Source organism: Misgurnus anguillicaudatus, chromosome 17 (genome assembly GCF_027580225.2).
Source record: "Misgurnus anguillicaudatus chromosome 17, ASM2758022v2, whole genome shotgun sequence".
NCBI lineage: Eukaryota > Metazoa > Chordata > Actinopteri > Cypriniformes > Cobitidae > Misgurnus > Misgurnus anguillicaudatus.
In genome coordinates, this window is record NC_073353.2 from 7,498,231 (window position 1) to 7,519,317 (window position 21,087).

At 40.5% G+C, this 21,087-nt stretch overlaps 1 protein-coding gene across 2 annotated transcripts; it reads right to left on the reverse strand.

The window, feature by feature from the left end:
- Positions 1–5,632: 5,632 nt before the first annotated feature.
- Positions 5,633–20,064, reverse strand: rrp1 (ribosomal RNA processing 1). Of its 2 annotated transcripts, none has more exons than XM_055215342.2 (16): positions 19,838–20,064; positions 18,940–19,022; positions 18,785–18,842; positions 18,483–18,568; positions 18,266–18,327; positions 16,304–16,433; positions 16,018–16,082; positions 15,752–15,927; positions 15,589–15,677; positions 15,271–15,368; positions 15,160–15,179; positions 14,946–15,068; positions 11,710–12,578; positions 8,187–8,306; positions 7,789–7,855; positions 5,633–6,151 (listed from the first exon to the last, which is right to left on the reverse strand). In XM_055215342.2, exons 1-16 carry the CDS (start codon positions 19,962–19,964, stop codon positions 5,997–5,999), a joined length of 2,328 nt encoding a protein of 775 aa, XP_055071317.2. In that variant the 5' UTR covers positions 19,965–20,064; the 3' UTR covers positions 5,633–5,996. The 2 variants fall into 2 exon arrangements, with proteins under 2 accessions (XP_055071317.2, XP_055071318.2); XM_055215343.2 differs by having other exon boundaries at positions 11,710–12,575; positions 19,838–20,063.
- Positions 20,065–21,087: the final 1,023 nt, after the last annotated feature.

Genomic DNA, 21,087 nt, shown 5'->3' on the forward strand with positions numbered 1-21,087 from the left:
CCATTTCAAGGTCCTTTCTTTTGGTCTATCTCTGGCCCCTCAAGTTTTTAGAAGATGCATGTCTGCAGCCCTACATCCAATGTGGTCCAGGGGGACGTGAATCCTACCTTATTTGGACGACTGGAAAAGAGATGTCTGAGCCCAATGTAGATGATTATGTCACAGGTCGGAGCGGACCACCAATAACGTGAGTCTCGCCCCTCCCTAGTTTCCACCTTGAGGAGGTCCCAAGAACACCCCAATGGCCAGACACACAAGGAGAGTAAGTAAAAATAAAACAATCTTTATTTAAATTAATTAAAAGGTAAGTAGGGGAGGGGAAAGGGGATCTAAAATCAAACTCTCGGGGCCAGAGAGCGTCAGTCCTGAGTCGCTTCGGACTCCGTCACGGGGACTCACAGGTAGGTCTTCCTAGCTCTTCGTGATTTCCCTCACGTGACCTCAACCAGATTATTCACAGCTTGTCTTTGTTATGTGTTGCAGGAGAACTGCCGGTGGGGCCTCCCCTTTTTCCTGGACGTGAAGAAATAAGGTTGGTGAGTGACACTGACAAAATAAATGGAGTGAGTACCTTGTGCTGATAGCGGCGGGTTCCTGGGCTCAACACTGGAAGCACCTAGAAGGTACATGGGTAAGTATTGGAAGAGCGACTGGGCCTAGTCTGATGGGCGTGCCGGTAAGTATGCAGACAGGCGTACTGGATTCTTGGCCTTTGTTGTGCAGGTAAGTATGCAAAGTGAATGCACTGGATCTTGACTTAAGTCATTCAGCCCTTGGTGTACAGGTGAATCCACAGAACGGTACACTGGATCTTTACTTTGGGCACACAGGTGAGTATACGGGGGTAATACACTGGCTCTTGGCTCTGGGCGTACAGGTGAGTATACAAAATGGCACACTGGGTCTTGACTTTGGGAATACAGGTGGGTATACAGGGGTAATATGCTGGCTCTTAGCTTTGGGCGTACAGGTGAGTATACAACGTATGACTGGGGATGGGCACAACTCACAGACCCTCGAAGAGGTGGACGACCGGCTTTAGCCCTTTGAAGCTTGGGGGGACTGGAGGGGATGTATTTGCCATGACACTTGTAGCCTTCCTCACCAGGACAGACTTCTCGGTCAAGTCACTCAACACGGTAACTTCCAACTGTAGAAAACACTCCCACGTCGACACAGAGCCTTAGGCTCGGACCTGCAGAACTGGTAGCAGACAGACACACAGAATTCCTTTACAGATATACTTGGCTTCAGTGAATATATGGGGAAAGATACACCACCTCTTGGCTTCAAACAAGGGCGGATGGAGGTACGGGTCGAAGCTGCTGCTCGTTGGGCCTAACGCGGCCTCAGCTGGTGGTACCACAATGGGTAAGTTCAGGTAGGTTGTCACGCCAAGTATGTACCACGGGAATAGGGCGAACCCTTCCCTCTCCTCTCTTCCAACTGGCAGGACAAGAGATCTAGACAGGGGCGGGTCTCTGAAATCACTCCACAGACAGGTAATCATACACATAGACAACACAGCTAGTTTTCCATGCAGCAGTTAATACTTCCCTCCGTTGATGTTCCCCACAATATTCACACAGTTCCTTACTTGTTACCATTGCCTAGTCACCACCAGGTGGGGAAAAGGGATCAGAAGTCACAAGCAGGCGTATATAGAAAAGTGGTCATCCACCAGCACCAGTACACGTTCTCTCAACCAGGGTTTCCTTCCCAGCCTAGGGAGTGATTGCTGACAACATGGACACAGCACGACACTACAATTTTCAGGTGTATACACGTCAAAGGAAAGACTCACCCACTGCACTCCACACACTCACAGTGAAATAAGGTCAGCACACCACGTTGGACTGGGGTTTCGTCCTGGATAATTGAAGTCACTGATGCAGCGGATGGCCAGATGAAAGCGTCACAGCCACGACAATGCAACATACTCCCTCCTTAGCTGGTTCCGGCTCGACCACCAATCCTTTCCACGGTGGGGCCGCTTATAAACTAATCACAACTCACAAGAGGCACACTGATATTCCACACTTGTAAGGTAAACACTGACATGACGACAATTCAGCGTACTCAGTTCCATTGACACTAGATCTTCTCCTCCTCCTTCCAGATATCTATTGTAGACACAGCCAATAGTACAATACTCCTCGTCCCTGCCTCCTTTCGCTGTAGTTCCGGTAACTCTTCAATGTCTACGATATCTTCCAAGGAAGTAACACATGTCAACACAACACTTCAATAAAGGTAGTTTTTATACTCAGCTCTGTGTGTGTTCACGCCCAATCCTCAATATCCACAATACATCCGTCTCTCCAATCGCCTCAACTGCTCCGTCTCACCCGCAGCATCTGCTGGAATAAACCTCCCTTTCCTGTTTTTCCAATGCCCTATTTATGTGCCTCCTCTTCTTTGAATTGCCCAATCATCAATCGCCACACTCATCTGCACACCTGTTGCCAATAAAACCCAAATTTGGGTTGCCCAGAGTTCCCGGAAGTGACTGGTGTTTGTCTGGGCGGAACTAATTTCTACCACTTTAGGTTCCGCCATTCAAAAGTCACTCTGTGACAATTACTTACTGGAATGACACTGGACTCCTGTGCAATGTTGGTGACCCTATCACATGCCAGAGTGGACAGTATTCTACAGCTGCTCAGACCTCTCCAACGGTGAAACAACAGTCTATGTCTGAACCTTGCCAGACATCTTTATCAACTGATGGTTGTCTCGCATGGTTGTATGCAGGCATTGACACAGTGGAATCATCAGGATTTCTTGATGTCAGTTGTTCCTCTAGGGGTCATTCCTTCCTGTCGAGAGGTGGTCACAACTAATGCTTCCTTACTCGGGTATCCCCATGCTTCCCTTCTTGGGTGGGGAGCATCATGGAACCACAGGGGTGTTTTTGGATGCTGGTACCCAGCCCAATCCAGGGATCATATCAATCTTCTGGAACTGTGGGCTGTTTTCCTAGCTCTGCAGCATTTCATACCAGTTCTGGAAGGATCTGTCATGTCCTCCTCATTCGGTCTGACAACACCTCGACAGTGTTTCACTTGAACCATCAGGGCGGAACAACGTCCCTCGAGTCCCGTATCACCAGTTTCTCCTCATGGTGCTAGGAGCGTGGGGTAGATCCTATATGCTGTGAGATTCCAAGTGCTCCTACCTTTTTATAGCAGATTTTAGATTCAGGAAAAGCAGCCTACATGTTTAAAAAGTATACATGGCGGCCATTTCTGCGCATCATGGACCAGTTAATGGTTCTTTGCTTGGGTCCCATACTTTGTGTCCTGTGCAAGCCCTGAAACGTTATGTGGCTGCTACTGTTTACCTTTGACAAAAAGATAAATTTTTTGTTTGTTATTGTGGTGCTTAGTAAGGGATCGCTGTATTAAAACAGAGATTGTCCAGTTGGATCAAGTTATTACTATGGCATACAAAAAAAACCAAAGACCTTTGCCAGACAATCTTGCTTGTCATTCCACTTGGGCAGTGTCTATGTCTTGGGCTGCCTTCAGAGAAGTCTCTATGGCAGATATCTGCACAGCTGCTACTTCGGCTTCTTCATGTACCTTTGTCTGCTTCTACAAGCTTAACGTTACTACACCTCATGCTGTCCGTTCTACAGTTCTCTGGGGGCAACCTTCATTTTTTAGGTGGGTAGTATACCTCATGACTATGTTGGACTATGTAGGAGGAATAAAACAGGACACTAGTTAGGTATGTAACTCTGGTTCTGTAAATTCTGGATTAGACCAGTCACGATAATTACTTTATCAACTTCTCGCACAATAAGTGAAGATGACCTCAGTAGTTTTTTTTTAGAGGCAATATATTGCCATAGTGTTTACTTGTGTGTTTGTTTCCATAAAATGAATGTCATTAGCATTTTCTATTGTCTGTCTTGGAAGAGTGTTGCACACACAGAATGGACAGTGACAGGCAAAGAGAAAGCATTACTTAAGCTGATTTTTTTTTCTGGTGAATACATACAGTTTCAAAGAATAAATCCGACTGGAATTGGTTTTAAAGCTACAACCCGCATCTCCGACGTGAATGAGACATGAGAAGAGGAAATTAATGTAAACACAAGCCGACATGTCTACTCTGTTCAAAAACAGAGGCAATGAAAAGAGCTATACAAATAAAAAGTCATCTGAAACATAACCATAACATCTAGGGGCAGTTTCCCAGACAGGGCTTAAGCATAGTCCCAGACTAACTTAAATGTTAGGGTTGTCTTGATAAAAAACAACTTATCTCACACATATCTTAAAATATATCAGTGCGAGTGTTGTGTCTCAAGATGCACACAAGTAGTACTTATTTGAAAATTATGCTTTTAAAAATTACTTAAATATCCTAATTTAACTAAGGCCTAGTCCTGGCTTAAGATAATTCCTGTCCGGGAAACCACCCCCTATTGTTTAGAAGTGTTCTATAGTAACAATCGTCTAAAGCAATAAACCATGTGAAGCTGGGATTTACACAGAACAATGACTATTAACTGTTTAAAATTGAAATGCATATTTTATAATATTTATTTGTTTTAAATATTTAGAATATATATTTTTCCTTACATTCCAATTTCATATATTTAATATTTTTCATCTTATTATTCTTAAAAAGAATAGAGTTAAAGTAGTGTTTTAAGAAAGCATAATAATAATGCAAGTAGATCCTATTTTATTGTCATTATTTAATAAGTGACCTAAAATGGTTTTAAAAAAGACCATAATATCAATTATCACCAATATTTTTTGGGGCAATTGTATCTCGTGACAGGCCTATTCTGGATGACCACTAGAGATCATTGTCACGTGGAATGCGTGAGAAACGCGTCCATGAGGCAGAAGGCTGAGCTGGTAGGTCTATTATTACTCAAGGCTCAGCCTACATCATCATGCAACTTTGTTGGTATATTATCTTGACCTATCGCTGGTGTTGCGATAATCCACTAGTGCTTAAGCACCGCCTCTGGCAGTCATCTAGAAATTACAGAACCACGGTTACATTTGTAACCATAGTGCTTTGTTTTATTGGGGAAAACCGGTGTAACGGCACATAGTTTTTTTGCTCATTACCCCAATTTCACGTTGCATGTAAACACCTTAACCGGCTTTGTCACAGTTTTGTTCATGTGCACGTCTTCGGGTGTAAAAGAAGAACATCAAAATCGGAAAAAAGTGCAAAGTAACACATAAAAGTCTGCGCTCAACTCGAGCAGTTGGCAGAGAAACTTGTCTAGAATTTGGTTTCTATAATAAACAAAGACAACGTTGTTGTGTGTGTGAACAGCCCACATTTTTTGGTTTACTGGTAAAGTCATTCTGGTAAATTTATAGCAATTTATCGAAATGACGAAAGAAGCTAATATAGGATTATCAGGGTTGGAGATCCCTGCATTCCTTTGCGACCGATACGCTGTAAGCCAGGTAAATGTAGACCATGATTTTAACTAAGTCACTGATACGAGTATGACCACTTTAATAGAGTCAATGGCTTAATCTTTCTCAAAACCCACAGCTGCTCTTTGTAAATCTTAAAAAAGCACATTATTACAAGCTGACAGAGAAAACAGAATTAATCGACATTAATTTGAACATTATAAAAACTTAAATAAAAACTCATCTTCCTTTATTCTTGTGGTTAAAACGTCTTGTGAAGACTATGAATTAGTTTGCACTTCTGCTCAGTTCTAAGTTCCTAAGAAACTGATTATCATCCATTTTTTACACAAGCTGTTTATAGATTTTATTTTTTGAATCATCTGTTTTTACTTCTTACAGCCCTTGTATATTAAAATATAAAGCTCTTATTTTAAAAGCTTTGATTCAATATTAACCAGTTCATGAAACACAACAGATGTATTAAAACACGGCAGATTTAACTTTACAAAAGAATCTGAATATAAAATAGCTTTACACATATGGGCCTAGGTTTCATAGGAAATGACTGTATGAAGTTGTGTACGTTTTTTTATTTTAAAAGAAATCTGCAGCTGTGGATCTTCTCCGGATGGCTGGTGATGATGTGGGTGACTTTAACACACCAGATTTTGGTGTTTTCTTGGGATCAAAAGCAACTTGTGACTGACCGGCGGGACTTAACAGTGAGCTTCGGTCCATCTTTCTGAATTCTGAAAATGGGAAAGAAAAGACGAGTTGAGATGAATTCCCATTGTAATCTGGTCTGGTAAGTTTTGAAATAGCCTGCCACAGTCTAATTTATCCCGCCATAGTCTCAAAACAAGCCAAAAATATAAAAAAATAGGTGTCTTCTGCTTGAGAGGATTCCAGAGAATGCATTCGAGCGTCCACTAATCTTTTTCTATAGCATTGTTGGCAGGACAGCTAGAAAGTTTTTTGATGCTCTTATTGGCGGCGGTGTAAACGTACAGATAATCTCACAAAATTCTTTGCGAAACCATTGAAGGGTTACTATAGTTACATTTGTTATATCAGCCGCAATCCTCTCTTAATGTGAGCTTCTGTCATTAAAATAAACTCAAATCGGTTGACCACTAATTTATTGTTGGGATTTAATAACACCAATTGACTTTTATAAATCTTCCATCTGATAAATACAGACCCCTATTCTACAAAAACATAAAACTAACAGTAATATGAATAAGAACAAAAACTAATTAGGCTTTAAAAATGAAAACTACAATGAAATGAAATGCATAACTTTTATAACCTTGTTGTGTACATGCTGTATATGGGTGAAAATAAAGCTCCTTTTGACTTTGAGCCCATTGTACTTTCATACCACAAGTGTTTCTATCAAGAGTTGAAAAGCGCAAAAGCTCTTCAAAGGTTTGTTTGTCCTGATCCCATTTTTTAAACCCTAGTTAGTGTGTAATGTTGCTATAATAGCATAAATAATACCTGTAAAATAATAAAGCTCAAAGTTTCACTGCAAGGTGATATATTTTCTTTAACAGAAGTCCCCTTTCAAAGCCTACAGCGAAGAGGCCGGTTTGGACTACAGCCCTCTACTTCCTGCTTTAATGACGTCAAAATAAAAGTTTCTGACTAAACTCCGCCCACATGAATACATCAGTCGGCAGCTAAGCACAAACAGCTCTGCTAAGCTAAGCTGCTATCAAATCACAACACACTAAACAAACTACACAATCAGAACTCACTACGTATTTCTGAAGGAGGGACTTCATAGAACAAGAAAGACATCAGCCCGTTTTGAGGACAGTGAAAACATTGCTACACAGATAAGTAAATTGTGTGAAAAATACTGCGTTTTTTAACACATGAAACATGAACACATGTTATATTTCATACCATAAACACAATCAAAGCTCTTCAAAAACACAGAAAGAACAGGACCTTTAAGTTTTTTTATTTGCTTCAGACTTTGACTTTAGATTTCTTCAGCAGCACACTAGAGAATGATCATCATGTTTCCCATCACACACCAATCCAGATGTGGCTTGATGTGGTTATAAATCCATTTGTGCTGTGCCGCTCACGCTCAAAGTGATCTTATATTGTTTATGGTCAAAATAAATATGGATTGACAAGAATAATGAGCATATATTACATGTAATGTCTACGGTGATTTTTTTTACAAGGCTAGGATAAGCAATGAACATCTGGACAAATGTATTATTAATACATTTGATGTTTGTAGGAGGGGTAAAGATAATATCGATCTGAATAGATACTCAGGGTCAGAATATCGCTGTTAGACATAAAAGTCGTACTGTGTAATCTCTACATTTAACAACAACAAACTTTTATGAATAAATGTACATACCCATTGTTTTATTATTCTTCAGCCCAAAGGTCACTTTTTTCGTTTCCGATTTGGAAATCTTCAAACTCTAGATTAAAAAACATACAGAAGAAAATCATGACATATTGTAAAGACTGAGGTATTAAAAAGTTTAGGAGGACTAGACCTTAGTTATATTATGACATTTAAGTCGTTTTAACAATCAACCGTTACAAAAAACATTACTGGTGTGCATCTTGCCACAAAATAATGGCACTGATATATGTTAACATATGTCAGTGCAAGCTGATTTCAGTTAGGACAACTCAAACAAGCATTTTAGTCTTGGACTAGACTTAAAGCCTGTGAGGGAAACTATTAAATAATGACACATCTGTGATGTACTGAAGTTAATGATGGGTGGATATCCTCATGTTTACCTGTTTCTTACACACAGGAGTGATAAAACCTGCAGATCGACAGAAGAGAGCAGTGGGACTTTTCTTTGGACTAAACGCAAATCCTTTAGTGTTCATCTGATTGGTAGGTTTATCAGACTCCTAACAGGAGAAAAAGACCGGAAGATTGTAAAAACTTCAACAGTTTAACAGATCACATCTCAAATACAACAGAATGTGAGACTTAGATCACAGAAGTTAACGGATAAATACGGGCAGAGAGAGAAAGAAAGAGAGAGAGTGAGTGAACGAGTGAGTGAGCAAGCAAGAGATTGAATTAGCGAGAGAGTGAAGGGCGATTTATAGTCGTGCGTAGGTTCTACGCCGTAGCTACGGCGTAGGTTATCCGTAGCCTGTGCGTAGCTCTGTGTAGCCAAACGCGCACCTCGCAAAATTTTTAACAGCGCGTCAGTTCTATGCGGATCGCAAGCGCTGTGATTGGTCCACCAGAACCCCTAGTGTCAGGTAAAAAAAAACTGCGTCATAGGTATTTCCGTTTGCGACGGTGAAAACAAAGAATGGCCAAGTTGAGGAGTGATTTAAAAGTCGCTGTTTATTTACATCCATCATTGCTGGTCTTTTTAAATTATACACAACAAGTTGCTGTTTCTTCTTCGTTTGTGGCTTAACTTGCAAAGTTTCTTCTTCTTTGGCGTTCGCGCTGCTACTGTGGTTACACGCGTGGTTACTGCCTACCAGCGGCCTGCGCGCGTGTTTGCACGTCGACGCAGACGACGACGCAAAAGTATAAACGAAAACCGACGCGGAACCTACGCCGTAGGACCTACACACAACCATAACGAGCCCTTGAGTAAGAGAACAAGTGAGTGAGCAAGCGAGAAAATTAGTGAGTGAGTGAGCAAGAGAAAGAGTAAGCGAGAGATTGACTTAGCGAGAGAGTGAGTGAGAGAAAGAGTGAGTGAGCAAGCAAGAGAGAGAGTAAGCGAGAGAACGAGTGAGTGAGCGAGTAAGAGAAAGAGTTAGCGAGAGAGTAAGAGAACGAGTGAGCAAGCAAGAAAACGAGTGAGCAAGCGAGAAAACGAGTAAGCGAGCGAGCAAGAGAAAGAGAGAACGAGTGAGTGAGCAAGCAAGAGAAAGAGTAAGCGAGAGATTGAGTTAGCAAGAGAGAGTTAGTGAATGAGTGAGTGAGAAAGAATGAGATTGATTGAGTGAGCGAGAGATTGAGTTAGCGTGAAAGTGAGTAAGAGAACAAGTGAGTGAGAGAACGGAGTGAGTGAGCGAGAAAGAATAAGCGAGAGATTAAGTAAGCAAGAGAGAGTAAGTGAATGAGTGAGTGAGCGAGCAAGCAAGAGAGTGAGATTGACTGAGTGAGCGAGAGATTGAGTTAGCGAGAGAGTGAGACTGAGTGAGCGTGAGATTGAGTGAGCGAGAAGGCGAGTAAGAGAACGAGTGAGTGAGCGAGAAAGAGTGAGTGAGCAAGAAAAAGTAAGCGAGAGATTGAGTTAGCAAGAGAGAGTAAGTGAATGAGTGAATGAGTGAGTGAGCGAACGAGCAAGAAAGTGAGATTGATTGAGTGAGCGAGAGAGTAAGATTTAGTGAGCGAGAGATTAAGTTAGCAAGAGAGAGTAAGTGAATGAGTGAGCGAACGAGCAAGAGAGTGAGATTGAGTGAGCAAGAGATTGAGCTAGCGAGAGAGAATGAGAACGAGTGAGTGAGCAAGCGAGAGAACGAGTGAGTGAGCCAGCAAGAGAAAGAGTTGGCGAGAGAGAGTTAGTGAATGAGTGAGACTGAGTGAGCGAGAGAGTGAGCGAGAGAGTGAGATTGAGTGAGCGAGAGAGTGAGACTGAGTGAGCGAGAGAGTGAAACCGAGTGAGCGAGAGAGTGAGACCGAGTGAGCGAGAGAGTGAGACCGAGTGAGCGAGAGAGTGAGACCGAGTGAGCGAGAGAGTGAGACCGAGTGAGCGAGAGAGTGAGACCGAGTGAGCGAGAGAGTGAGACCGAGTGAGCGAGAGAGTGAGACCGAGTGAGCGAGAGAGTGAGACCGAGTGAGCGAGAGAGTGAGACCGAGTGAGCGAGAGAGTGAGACCGAGTGAGCGAGAGAGTGAGACCGAGTGAGCGAGAGAGTGAGACCGAGTGAGCGAGACCGAGTGAGCGAGAGAGCGAGACAGAGTGAGCGAGAGAGTGAGACCGAGTGAGCGAGAGAGTGAGACCGAGTGAGCGAGACCGAGTGAGCGAGAGAGTGAGACCGAGTGAGCGAGAGAGTGAGACCGAGTGAGCGAGAGAGACTGAGTGAGCAAGAAAAAGTATGCGAGAGATTGAGTTAGCAAGAGAGAGTAAGTGAATGAGCGAACGAGCAAGAGAGTGAGATTGATTGAGCGAGAGAGTAAGATTTAGTGAGCAAGAGATTGAGTTAGCAAGAGAGAGTAAGTGAATGAGTGAGTGAGCGAACGAGCAAGAGAGTGAGATTGAGTGAGCAAGAGATTGAGCTAGCGAGAGAGAATGAGAACAAGTAAGTGAGCAAGCGAGAGAACGAGTGAGTGAGCCAGCAAGAGAAAGAGTTAGAGTGAGACCGAGTGAGCGAGAGAGTGAGACCGAGTGAGCGAGAGAGTGAGACAGAGTGAGCGAGAGAGTGAGTGAGAGAGTGAGATTGAGTGAGCGATAGGGCTGCACGATGTGAGGAAAAGTTGCGATGTGCGGTGACATTGTTTAATGTTGTGATGACAATGTGAGTTGCGATAAATATTTTATATTTTTCATGTTTTAGGGGCCATTCACATGTCGCACCTAAAAACGCGTGGAAAATGCTAGACACATAGGTTATTGTCACATGACCTCCACGCTGCGCTTGTGTCATTCTGAAAAGTTCAAATGTTTTTGAAAAGCCTGGAAGAAACGAGCGCGTCGCACCGCGTGTGAGTCGCGACCGCGGCGCTTCCAGAGCGCACATACTGCACGCCTACATTTGAAATAATGAACTTGAGCGTGCAATAGACGCAACATATGAATCACCGCTTCCACAGTACCTGTGTTTGCGGCGTCATCTCTCCTAAATCCAAAATAATTCCATGATATAGCTTCATCTGACAACACATTTTCCTCACTCTTCTCTCCTTCCTCCGCCATCGTTTTTGCTAACAGGCACAGCGTCGCAACTGACACCTCACAAATCAATCTGAGCGTAGCTGACTTGGGGGTTCCCCTGACTGGCCTAATAGCATGAACGCGCAAACCATGTCTTCAGGACTAAACGTGATAGGTCAAACGTTTATTACATGCGCTTACCGTTTTCCCTTCATTCATCACGTCAAGGCTGTCTGTTGCGATGTGTTAATCGTGCGATGAGTTCATATCGCGATGACGTTGAAAATTCAATGTATCGTTCAGCCCTAGTGAGCGAGAGAGTGAGATTGAGCGAGCGAGAGAGTGAGATTGAGTGAGCGAGAGAGAGTGAGCGAGAGAGAGTGAGTGAGTGAGCGAGAGAGTGAGATTGAGCGAGCGAGAGAGTGAGATTGAGCGAGCGAGAGAGTGAGAGAGTACTACTCACATTAAATATTTTTAGTTTCTTCACACTGTCTGGTTCTGCGTGTCCATTCATTAAGTTTCTCTTTCTCTTCACGCTTTCATTTGTTTCTCCGTTCAGCTCCATAGATTTCAGTTTCTTCTTCTTCTTCTTGTTCACAGTGTTTGTCTCTGTGTTTTCATGACTCTGTGTTTGTTTCTCATCTATATGAAGCGTCTCTGCCGTTTCATCTGATTCTCCGCACTCTTCAGACCTCACAGCTTTCTTTTTTATTTTGCTCTTTTTTACCTTCATCTTGTTTTCAGTCTTCTCTTCTTTGACATCTGTCGGGTCATCTGTGGAAGTTTTCTTTGTCTTTTTCTTCTTCAGTGTTGTTGTGACTGTGGAGAGATCAGGTGCGGTGGTGTTAGTGTGCATTTCTGCACAGCAGTTTTCAGTTTGTTTATCGTCCGTCTGTGAACAGTCACCTGTGGTTTCTCCATCAGCGGCACATCTTGTCTTTTTCTTCAGTTTTCTTTTCTTCTTCTGCAGTGCAGGAGGAACGACGCTGAGGTCAGAGAGCTCTTCATCTGCTCCACGTTCACTTTCCTTCTTCATCTTCTTTTGTTTCTTCACTGGTCTGAGATCAGATGTATCCTGCTGTTCTTTTGGAGGATCACTAATTGAAATCATGCATTTGCTCTGCTCTTCACTAACCTCTAAACCTTTGGCTTTCTTTTTTTTGTTCATGTTCAGTGGTTTAGAGGCAGGAACGTCAACCGTCTCTATCATGGGTCTGTCTACATCTGAACCCGTCTGATCTTCGATACCCTTTAAACGTCTCTTCTTTCCCTTTTTCTTCTTTTCTTTTGATGGAACTGATTCAGGTGTTATCTCCGAGCTCTCCGTATCTGCTGGACGTTCAACACCATTATTATTACATTAGAAAATGTTAATCTTAAAGGCTACTTTATAATTGTACAACAACCCAACTATTGTGGTTTATATTGTTTTAAAGTCACTCCATCAGATGAATCTGTGCACCAATTCAAACCATCACAAATTATGAATCACATCATCTCCTAAAGCTTCTCATGAGAAATAGACTTCATGTTAATCATCAAGTTTTTATAGTATCAGTACAGTATATATACCAGCGGTTTTTAATCCTGATCCTGTACATTTCTCTAATTATCTGATGATCAGAGTCAGATGTTTCAGATAAGGGAGTCAAACTGTACAGCAGTGGACCACCAGGTACAAGATTGAGCACCACTGGTATATACACAGACAGTACTGTACCAGTGTATCAGGATAGACGTTTTTCAGGAAACAAGACATCTTATGAGACTCTGTTGTTTGGTCAAAATGACCCCAAGCACAAAGCTACGATCAAACAGAACCATAGTGAACATATGGGAAGATCCTAACACTGAAAACTGTATCATCTCTCTGTCCAACATTATTCATTTAGAAAAACTGGTGATGATTAATATCCAGAGACTGACAGGTGGATCAGACATATTCAACCCATAGAAAGATTAATGATATTTCATGGTCTTCACGCTTTCCCCGCAAGCAATTCTTTTTTAAAGTTACCACCCAGCGCCATGATTTTCACACAAATGTAATGCCTTTAAATATAAATATATTAACATAGACTATACTATCAAATGAAAGAATAGACCCTCTGCTTCAAAAAAAAAATCTTCATTTGTTCTCTTTTTATCACCTTCTCAAAGACTGAATTATCTCATAGGTTTCTTCAAAAATACTATAATAAAATAATAGAGAGATAGTAGAATTTTGATAAAGGACTTTAGTTAGAGATAAGATTCAGAGCAAAAATCAAAACATGCAGTTTTTCCTGATTTTGGATCAGTGGGTGCTTCAGTGGTTTATAAGTTGTGTAAGAGTGCCACCTAATGGATAATAGCAGAAATATGGATTGCAGTAAAAACTTGTTAATGGCAGGAAAGGAGTTAATGACTTTTTTTGGTTTCAAAAATAATGTTGTTGTAATTTTAGTGAAAAATAGTTTAACTCTTCCCCCACCATTGAGAAAAAATTAGATAAATTCATGTTTCTGCTATTATGCAGTAGGTGGCGCTGTAACTCACCTTATGTTCAACACCTAACAGTTCAACACCTGTGGATCCAAAAGCAGTAAAAACTCAGTGTATTGTTCTGAATCTGATCCGAGCAAAAGTCTTTTCAAAATGTTTATAAAAGCTGCATTTGTTTAGACAAAAACTGGTCCAGCAGCTTTGGTAAATCTTGTAGCTTAAGAGTTAAAACAGCAGTCCTCAGCTGCCTGCAAGGTCCCTGTGCCTTTGTTTTCTCTCGGGATGTACGCATCTCTGCACAGCACGTCTTTGTGATTTACTGTGTTTCTGGACTGTATGGGGTGGTTCACATTTCGTATCTAAACCCACGCTGAAAACGTGTCCATGCCGACTCTCTCCAAAGCGCTCCGCTAGCGTCTGTCGTAGCAACAAACTTGCTAGAAAAAGACTGCACTGTGACCGCATCGGTCCCTATTTGAGCACACATTTCCCACTTTTGTTCTTCTCAAAATGAGCCACAGGATTTTTTTCTGCCATTCCGAATTAATATTGTATTTTTCCCTGCTAAAAAAACAATTGACACCATCACAGAAATTCTATTGTTTTTTTTGGGGGAATTTTATTGGTTCTTATGGAATATGGCCCAAAACACACTACAGTGTATTGGTATTTGTTCTCTAAGGGTATTTTGGTCTCTAATGGTATGTATTGGTTCTATGTATTGGTTCTAATGGAATATGGCCCAAAACACACTGGTAAAAGCTAACGGTTCCTATTGGTATTTTAATGAAAACCATTAGAATTTTCTGTAATGGTTTTATTGTTTTTTTTCAGCAGGGTTCTAAAGTAAGTCTTTGTTTTCGTCAAATCACCGCACGCATTTGCACACATGCTCCTAGATAGATTTATCAATTCGCACGCATTTATTTATTATTTATGCGGAACTCATGCTCACACTGTTGTACCTGTCGACTGCCTCTGTTCTTTGTACATGTATTTATTTAAAGAAAATATTCTGGGACCTTTTAAAACATTGTGAAAATCATAATAAATGCTGCCGCTGGCTGACAACTTTTGAAAAAATGCTGTCAGGGAAAGAGTTAAGACACTGTAGAAACACACCGTGATATGTTTGGTGTAATGATGGATCCTATTCCAATAAAACAGACAAGACACATTTTATTAGCTGATGTTGATTTCTCTAAAGAAATGAACCTTTGTCGGTCTTCTCCTGTGACTGTTTGTTTAATCTCTTCTTCTTCTTCCTTCTCCTCCTGTTGTCATCTTCATCATCCTCATCACTAGACACGACCTCCACCTCATCCTGAGGGAAAACACCTGTTCATGCGACAAAAAAAACAACATCAGTCAGAAACATGAGATGAGCTGCTGGAAATAATCTGAACTTCAGATAGAGAAAAGACTTTACCTTCAAACAAGTCTCGAAAACTGAGGAGAAAAAACAACACCACAATTAAATCAAAAACAACAAACAAACATTTGTGTGGAAAATGTCAGGAAACAGAAAAACTGCACTTACATTTTCACAAACTTGTAGATCTTTGAGCGGTTGAAGCTTGGGATATTTGTATAACTGGCCAACTGAAATAGTCTGTCAGCTATCGCACCATAGTCAAACTGAAGAAAAAAGCAAAGAGTTAACAAACAGATGACATTATCAGAGACATATTAAGATCAAAGTATAAGGTATCAGAGTATGTCATACTCTGAGACACACATTTACTCCTGATCACATGTTATTATCACATCTGTGTCTCTACGAGTCAAGTCCTGTATCTGCTACATACAAAGATCTTTAAGGACAAAACAAATTCATTTGAGTTTTTATAACACACACCTGAAGAACGGATCCACATTCAGCGCCATCTTTGACATCCTGCTCATAGGAAAAATCATCTCCCAAATCACTATCGTCCTCCTCATGATCTGAGATCAAGAACACAAACATTTCCATGAGAAGTTCCTTAGAAACACTAAAGCTGCAGTTTCATTTTACCTACCATCATCTTCTGCAGCTTTCATCTTCATCCGATTCTCACCGGCCTCTTCGTCTTCAGATTCAGATTCCCGTCCTTCATTTTGACGAATCTCTCTCAGCAGATCCTCGATGGCGAAAGGAACCTGATCCACAATGGTGTTGAAGATGTTGCTTCCGATGGCCTTCAACAGCACTCGACTGAAAAGATAAAGAGAAAACGAGCACAGAATGAGTGACAAGAGGAACCGACAGGAACAAACAAGTACAAGAGAAGTTGTGATGTCATACTCTTTGGTTTTGGCCATTGCCTTGCAAAAGGGCTCGATGAAGGTTAGGTTCTGTTCGGCCGTGAGCTGAAAGAAAAGAAAACCATTAAAGCCTGTGCTCACATAACTGACACAAACACTAAAAACACCTGTATCATGATAAAGCTCCAATTCATTTCATGTTTAAAAACACAAACCAACAACACAACAGCAAGAGAGCTCACAGTCATCTATCATAACAACATTTCTCATCACATTTGAAATCACAACAGCATCTTTATATAAGCGCCAGAAGATTGATGTGTTACCGTAGCTGAACCGATGAGAGCAAGTTCATTCAAATAAAGATCCAGGATGTGAAGAATGAGTCCGGACGGAGCGGAGCTGGAGCTCTGCAGAAGCTGTCCTGAGATCAGCTCTAAAAACTCATTCACCACACTACAAGATCATCACAAAGACATTCAGATTCACATTTGAAGGGTTCATGAACTTCCTCTCCAGTTCAAAAGCATCTTTTACATTCACACAGATGAACACATCAGCAGCACAAGACTGATGCCTTTACAGCAAGACAGCGACGCCCACTTTTACCACATGACCTCTTTGTTCTGCCCATTAACTGATGACATTTACATTATATGAAAGTGTGCATATGAAGATCTTAGGTGCAAAAGCCTCTATATGCCACCTCTGTCAAAAATGAGATAATCACAGAATGCTTGATACGTAATAATATACATTCATCAAATATGTTTGCGTCAAATCTGCTTAATCTTGCCATATTGAAGAGAGTTGTGATAGCTTAAATTTAGAAGGGGCCTTACTAAATAAAAGTCAAGTATGTCTTATACTGTTATACTATTGGCCAGACCAGTGGTTCTCAAACTTTTTTAGCGTGCGGCCCCCCTTGTGTATGGCGCATTCCTTCGCGGCCCCCCCAAAGAAAATTTACTGTTCTAAAACTTAACTTTTAATTAAACAAAGCATATTAAATGATAGAAAGTAGTGATGTTGGTTAGTAGCCTTTTTTTTAGGTTTAATTGCACAGAATTCATGATAAATTAATTTATTTTATACAATGTCATAAAACTGCGTCCCCCCTGGCACCATCTCGCGGCCCCCAGTTTGAGAACCACTGGGCTAGACCGCGGGCTCAGAGGTGAACCTAGTGGCTCAAAGCAGAGAGCGGAAAATAAATATGGCAGAAGTAGAGACGTGCGAGGAAAACTACACCAACAAACTTGTGCAAAACAGGAACTGTATGTCTAAAAAAGTTTTTGCCTGAATCTGATTTAATTACATCAGAAGAATATGTATTACCCGTTTATTTCAGCAAGATACATATCTATTTTTTTTTAAATAGCTAACAAAATAGCATTTCTCTAGGGAAACGACTATCACATATCGTTATCACAATGATCAATACTAGAATCGCATATTTTCTCAATATCGTGCAGCACTCAGGGTGCTCATTTTTATTTTCTCTTCTTTTTACACCTGTTCACTTCATGCATTTTCTCTGATCGGATAGCTATCCAATCGTAAAAACACCAGGTGTAAATGCCCTGCAAAACGTTTTCGAAACCGATTTAAATCTGTTCGCTCAAACCACTATAGGAGGTGGTCTGAGACGCATTTCAGACGAAACTGGACAAGTGTAAATACATCTGGTTGATGAAATCACATATGTCAGCACATAACTCCTCCCAAACGTAACCATGCCACCTGGAAGTTAGCTGGCAAAGAGGCAAACAAACAAAGACGACACACTTGTTGCTTTTTGGAGTGACAACGGTGGTTAAAAAGCTTTCTAGAACCAATAAAAAAAGTCCAATGACACACTCGAATGACATTAAACAAAAAAATAAACCTTTGAGAGTTTTGTGAACGCTTTTCCCCGTCATTGACCTGTACGTTAAATCACCGCGCCGTCACTCTCCTGCTATTCTGTACTGTGCGCTCCAGCTCATGCCCAGCAAGGAGACGCGCATTCACTGCCCACCATACAGTGCAGATAAGTAAGTGCTGCCTTTTGTTGCATAAACGTCATCTTAAGTTTTTTAAGGCGGACTAATGAATAGCGTATTTTCATTTTGCGCGGAAGCAGAAGATCGGATTCATATCCGTTTTGCCAAGACGCATTAATGTGGCCAAATGTAAATGGAACCGTTTTAAGAAATCAGATACCTATCCGATCAGAGGTAACACATGACGTGAGCAGGTGTAAAATCTTCATCAATTTATAACAAACTAAAAAAACCTGAAATCACCTTGGCTTCCAGTCCTGTCGTTTCAGCATTTCAAACACTTCCCGGAAGACAAAGCGGACACACTAATGCAAAAAACCACCAGATACATCATATACAATGAAGAGATGAGCAAATAACAACAGTATTAATACAAACTTGCAATTAATACTGCAATTAATATGCAGAATAAAAAACAAACAAACACACAGACAGACGGATGTGCTTATAAAGTGCAGACCTGATAGAATTTATCCATTCGAAGTCTGTCAATACCATTCCACTCTCTCTTCATAGTCTGAAGAAATGTTTTAAAATACAGGAACTCTAAAAGTTTGACACAAGCACAAATAATCAACATCATCCTACAATTACTCGGCATATTGCAATTACAAGCAAAACACAATGGCAGCATCCTATTCAAATAAACACACACAAACATTTCTTCTCTCTCAAAGATTAATAACTAAAGTCTAAAATAATAACTAATGATCGAGATCTACTTTATCTAACTTAATTTATGGACGAGTGAGTCAAACTTACGACTGTCAACGGTCCGGAAGCTGTGGAGCAGTCCCGATATTTTTGTTGACAGTTCTTCCTGCAAACACAAAATATTAACATACACGTTGTTAAAAGTCAACTAAAAACAACAGAGTGTATATAGAAATAAATGAGTGCAGGAGAAATGAGATGACCTGTAACAGCGGCAGATCTTGCATCCACAGGCAGTAAAAAAGGCCTTTCCAAATCTTTAATAGTTCATCTTCACTGAATCCACCTGAAGACATTAACACAACACCGTGTGTGCTCTCATAAAATCTTAATGGCATTACTTAACATATATCAAAGATCTGTAAAGTGTTTCTATTATCATTGTCTATGTATAAATATGAAAGAGACACTTTTCGTTAGTGGATGTCTGAGACCATCATTTTGTTTAATGTATTACTTATTTAAAAACACGATTCCTGCCAATGTATGCACTGTATTTAGTGTTTGCTCATTTGCATCTCATGCACCTAAAAAGTTTTTTTCTCTAAAGAAACAACCAACCCAACAGTTGTCCAAACCTATCCAATCAAATCAACCAGATATCTCTTATACTGGAGATAGAAGATGTGTGGTGTTTTGTTGAATTTTGTATGTATAGTTTTATTAATTAATTGTCTGTATTAATTGTCTTGCTGCTTCTTGCTGTTCTGGTCTAAAAACATCTGGCCAAACGTAAGTTACAGTTGAAAATTAGCCGGCTTGCTAACACTTGCACATTTAACGTTACAGAAATGTTGATTGATGTGTGTTGTCCTTTAAAAATAAATAAATAAAATAAATAAAAGTCTCCAAATTTTAGGTGAACATGATCTTTTCGAAACCCCTAGTGAAATACTAAGTAAACCATCCATGAGTCAGGACGTTTAATATTTTCACATTATTTATCGACATTCCAGAATGATAAAAATCTTAAGTTTCTATTATTATGTAGTTGATTTGATTTGACTCGATTGAAGATTCAAATGCACATTTTAAAGACACTCACTACGTTGACATCATCAGTAACAGAGTAGCTAGTTCATGTTGTGGTATAATATTTACCTTGCTCTTTCTCTGATCGGACACTGATGTATTTACGCAGTTTCAGTAAAGCTTTACTCCTGATTGGTTTCTCATTGGACGCTAGTTTCTGAGCAAATATAATTTCTGCTTCTTGTTTCGATGCCATTTTCCACTCTTCACGTGCAGTTCACCCTAACACGCTTAAACTCGCGCACGCGCGCCTCTGCCAGTCGCGCTCTGATGACGTTATCGTTTTTGGCCTGCGCGCGCCGCCGTGTGGCAGCCATGGTAGCAGCATGTGCGTGCGTATGTGTCACTGCATTACTACATTGACCCTGTGGAGACCCCAGTTTGTAATATGCACATAAAGATTAGCAGAACGTCTGTTTATTTAGAGAATTGGGAAGATAATGGGATTTGGGCTGTTGCCTATTTTTGGATGACAGTGGAAATTTGCTGTTGCATGAAGAGTTCTGTAAAAAAGCAACTTCAATGTACTGTTAATTTTTACAATGGAATGGAGTCATACCAGTTGCTTTAAGATTAATGGTTAGAAATTATTTTGTGATTCAGTGGTTCTCAAACTGGGAGCAGGGGGCTCCAGGGGGACCATGAGATGGTGTCAGGGGGGGGCCCAGTTTTATGACATTTTATAAAATACATAAATTTATCATGAATTCTGTGTAATTAAACCAAAAAAATAAGGCTACTGTCCAACAGCACTACTTTGTTTACTATATGTTTTGTCAAATTAAAATGTTACATTTTAGAACAAATTTGTTATACATTTTCTTTGGTGGGCCATGAAGGAATGCACTGTATGGGTGATTCTTAGACTACGGGCACTTTTATATACTTGGGTCATATTTTAAAAAATACACATAATTTTGGACAAATTCCTCTTTCTTTTTCAAACTTACAATAAAACCACCTTAAAAATGTAGTGATAAAAGATTTTTGGGATAAAAATATAGAGAGGTCCTTTTGCAGACGACATGAATTGTGACCACGCCACCTACCAAAGTGGGTGAAATGACTGCATGCCACTTGTCAAAAATCGAAGATGGACATCAATCATAGATAGGCTACCGAAAGTCTCCTTTTTCATAGTGCTTTTGATAACTGTCTGTTAGCCTTTTTGTTTAAATGTGTTATTACAGAGTTAAACATGTTAAGGTACCTTCACTCTCTCTATTTCTCTCTCTCTGTCCCTCTCCATCTCTCTATTTCTCTCTCTAAATTTTTTGGTTTTGAATATTTTATTTTAGTGTTGTAATATTCTTGTTGTT

Excerpts from the sequence above, each read along its gene's own strand:
- rrp1 (XM_055215342.2), bottom strand. The coding sequence starts at position 19,964 with ATGGCATCGAAACAAGAAGCAGAAATTATATTTGCTCAGAAACTAGCG. Across the intron at positions 18,569-18,784 it reads CTTCCGGACCGTTGACAGTC|AGTTCCTGTATTTTAAAACA; the intron begins GTAAGTTTGACT and ends TCAAACTTTTAG. Across the intron at positions 16,434-18,265 it reads CGACAGGACTGGAAGCCAAG|TGTGGTGAATGAGTTTTTAG; the intron begins GTGATTTCAGGT and ends ATGATCTTGTAG.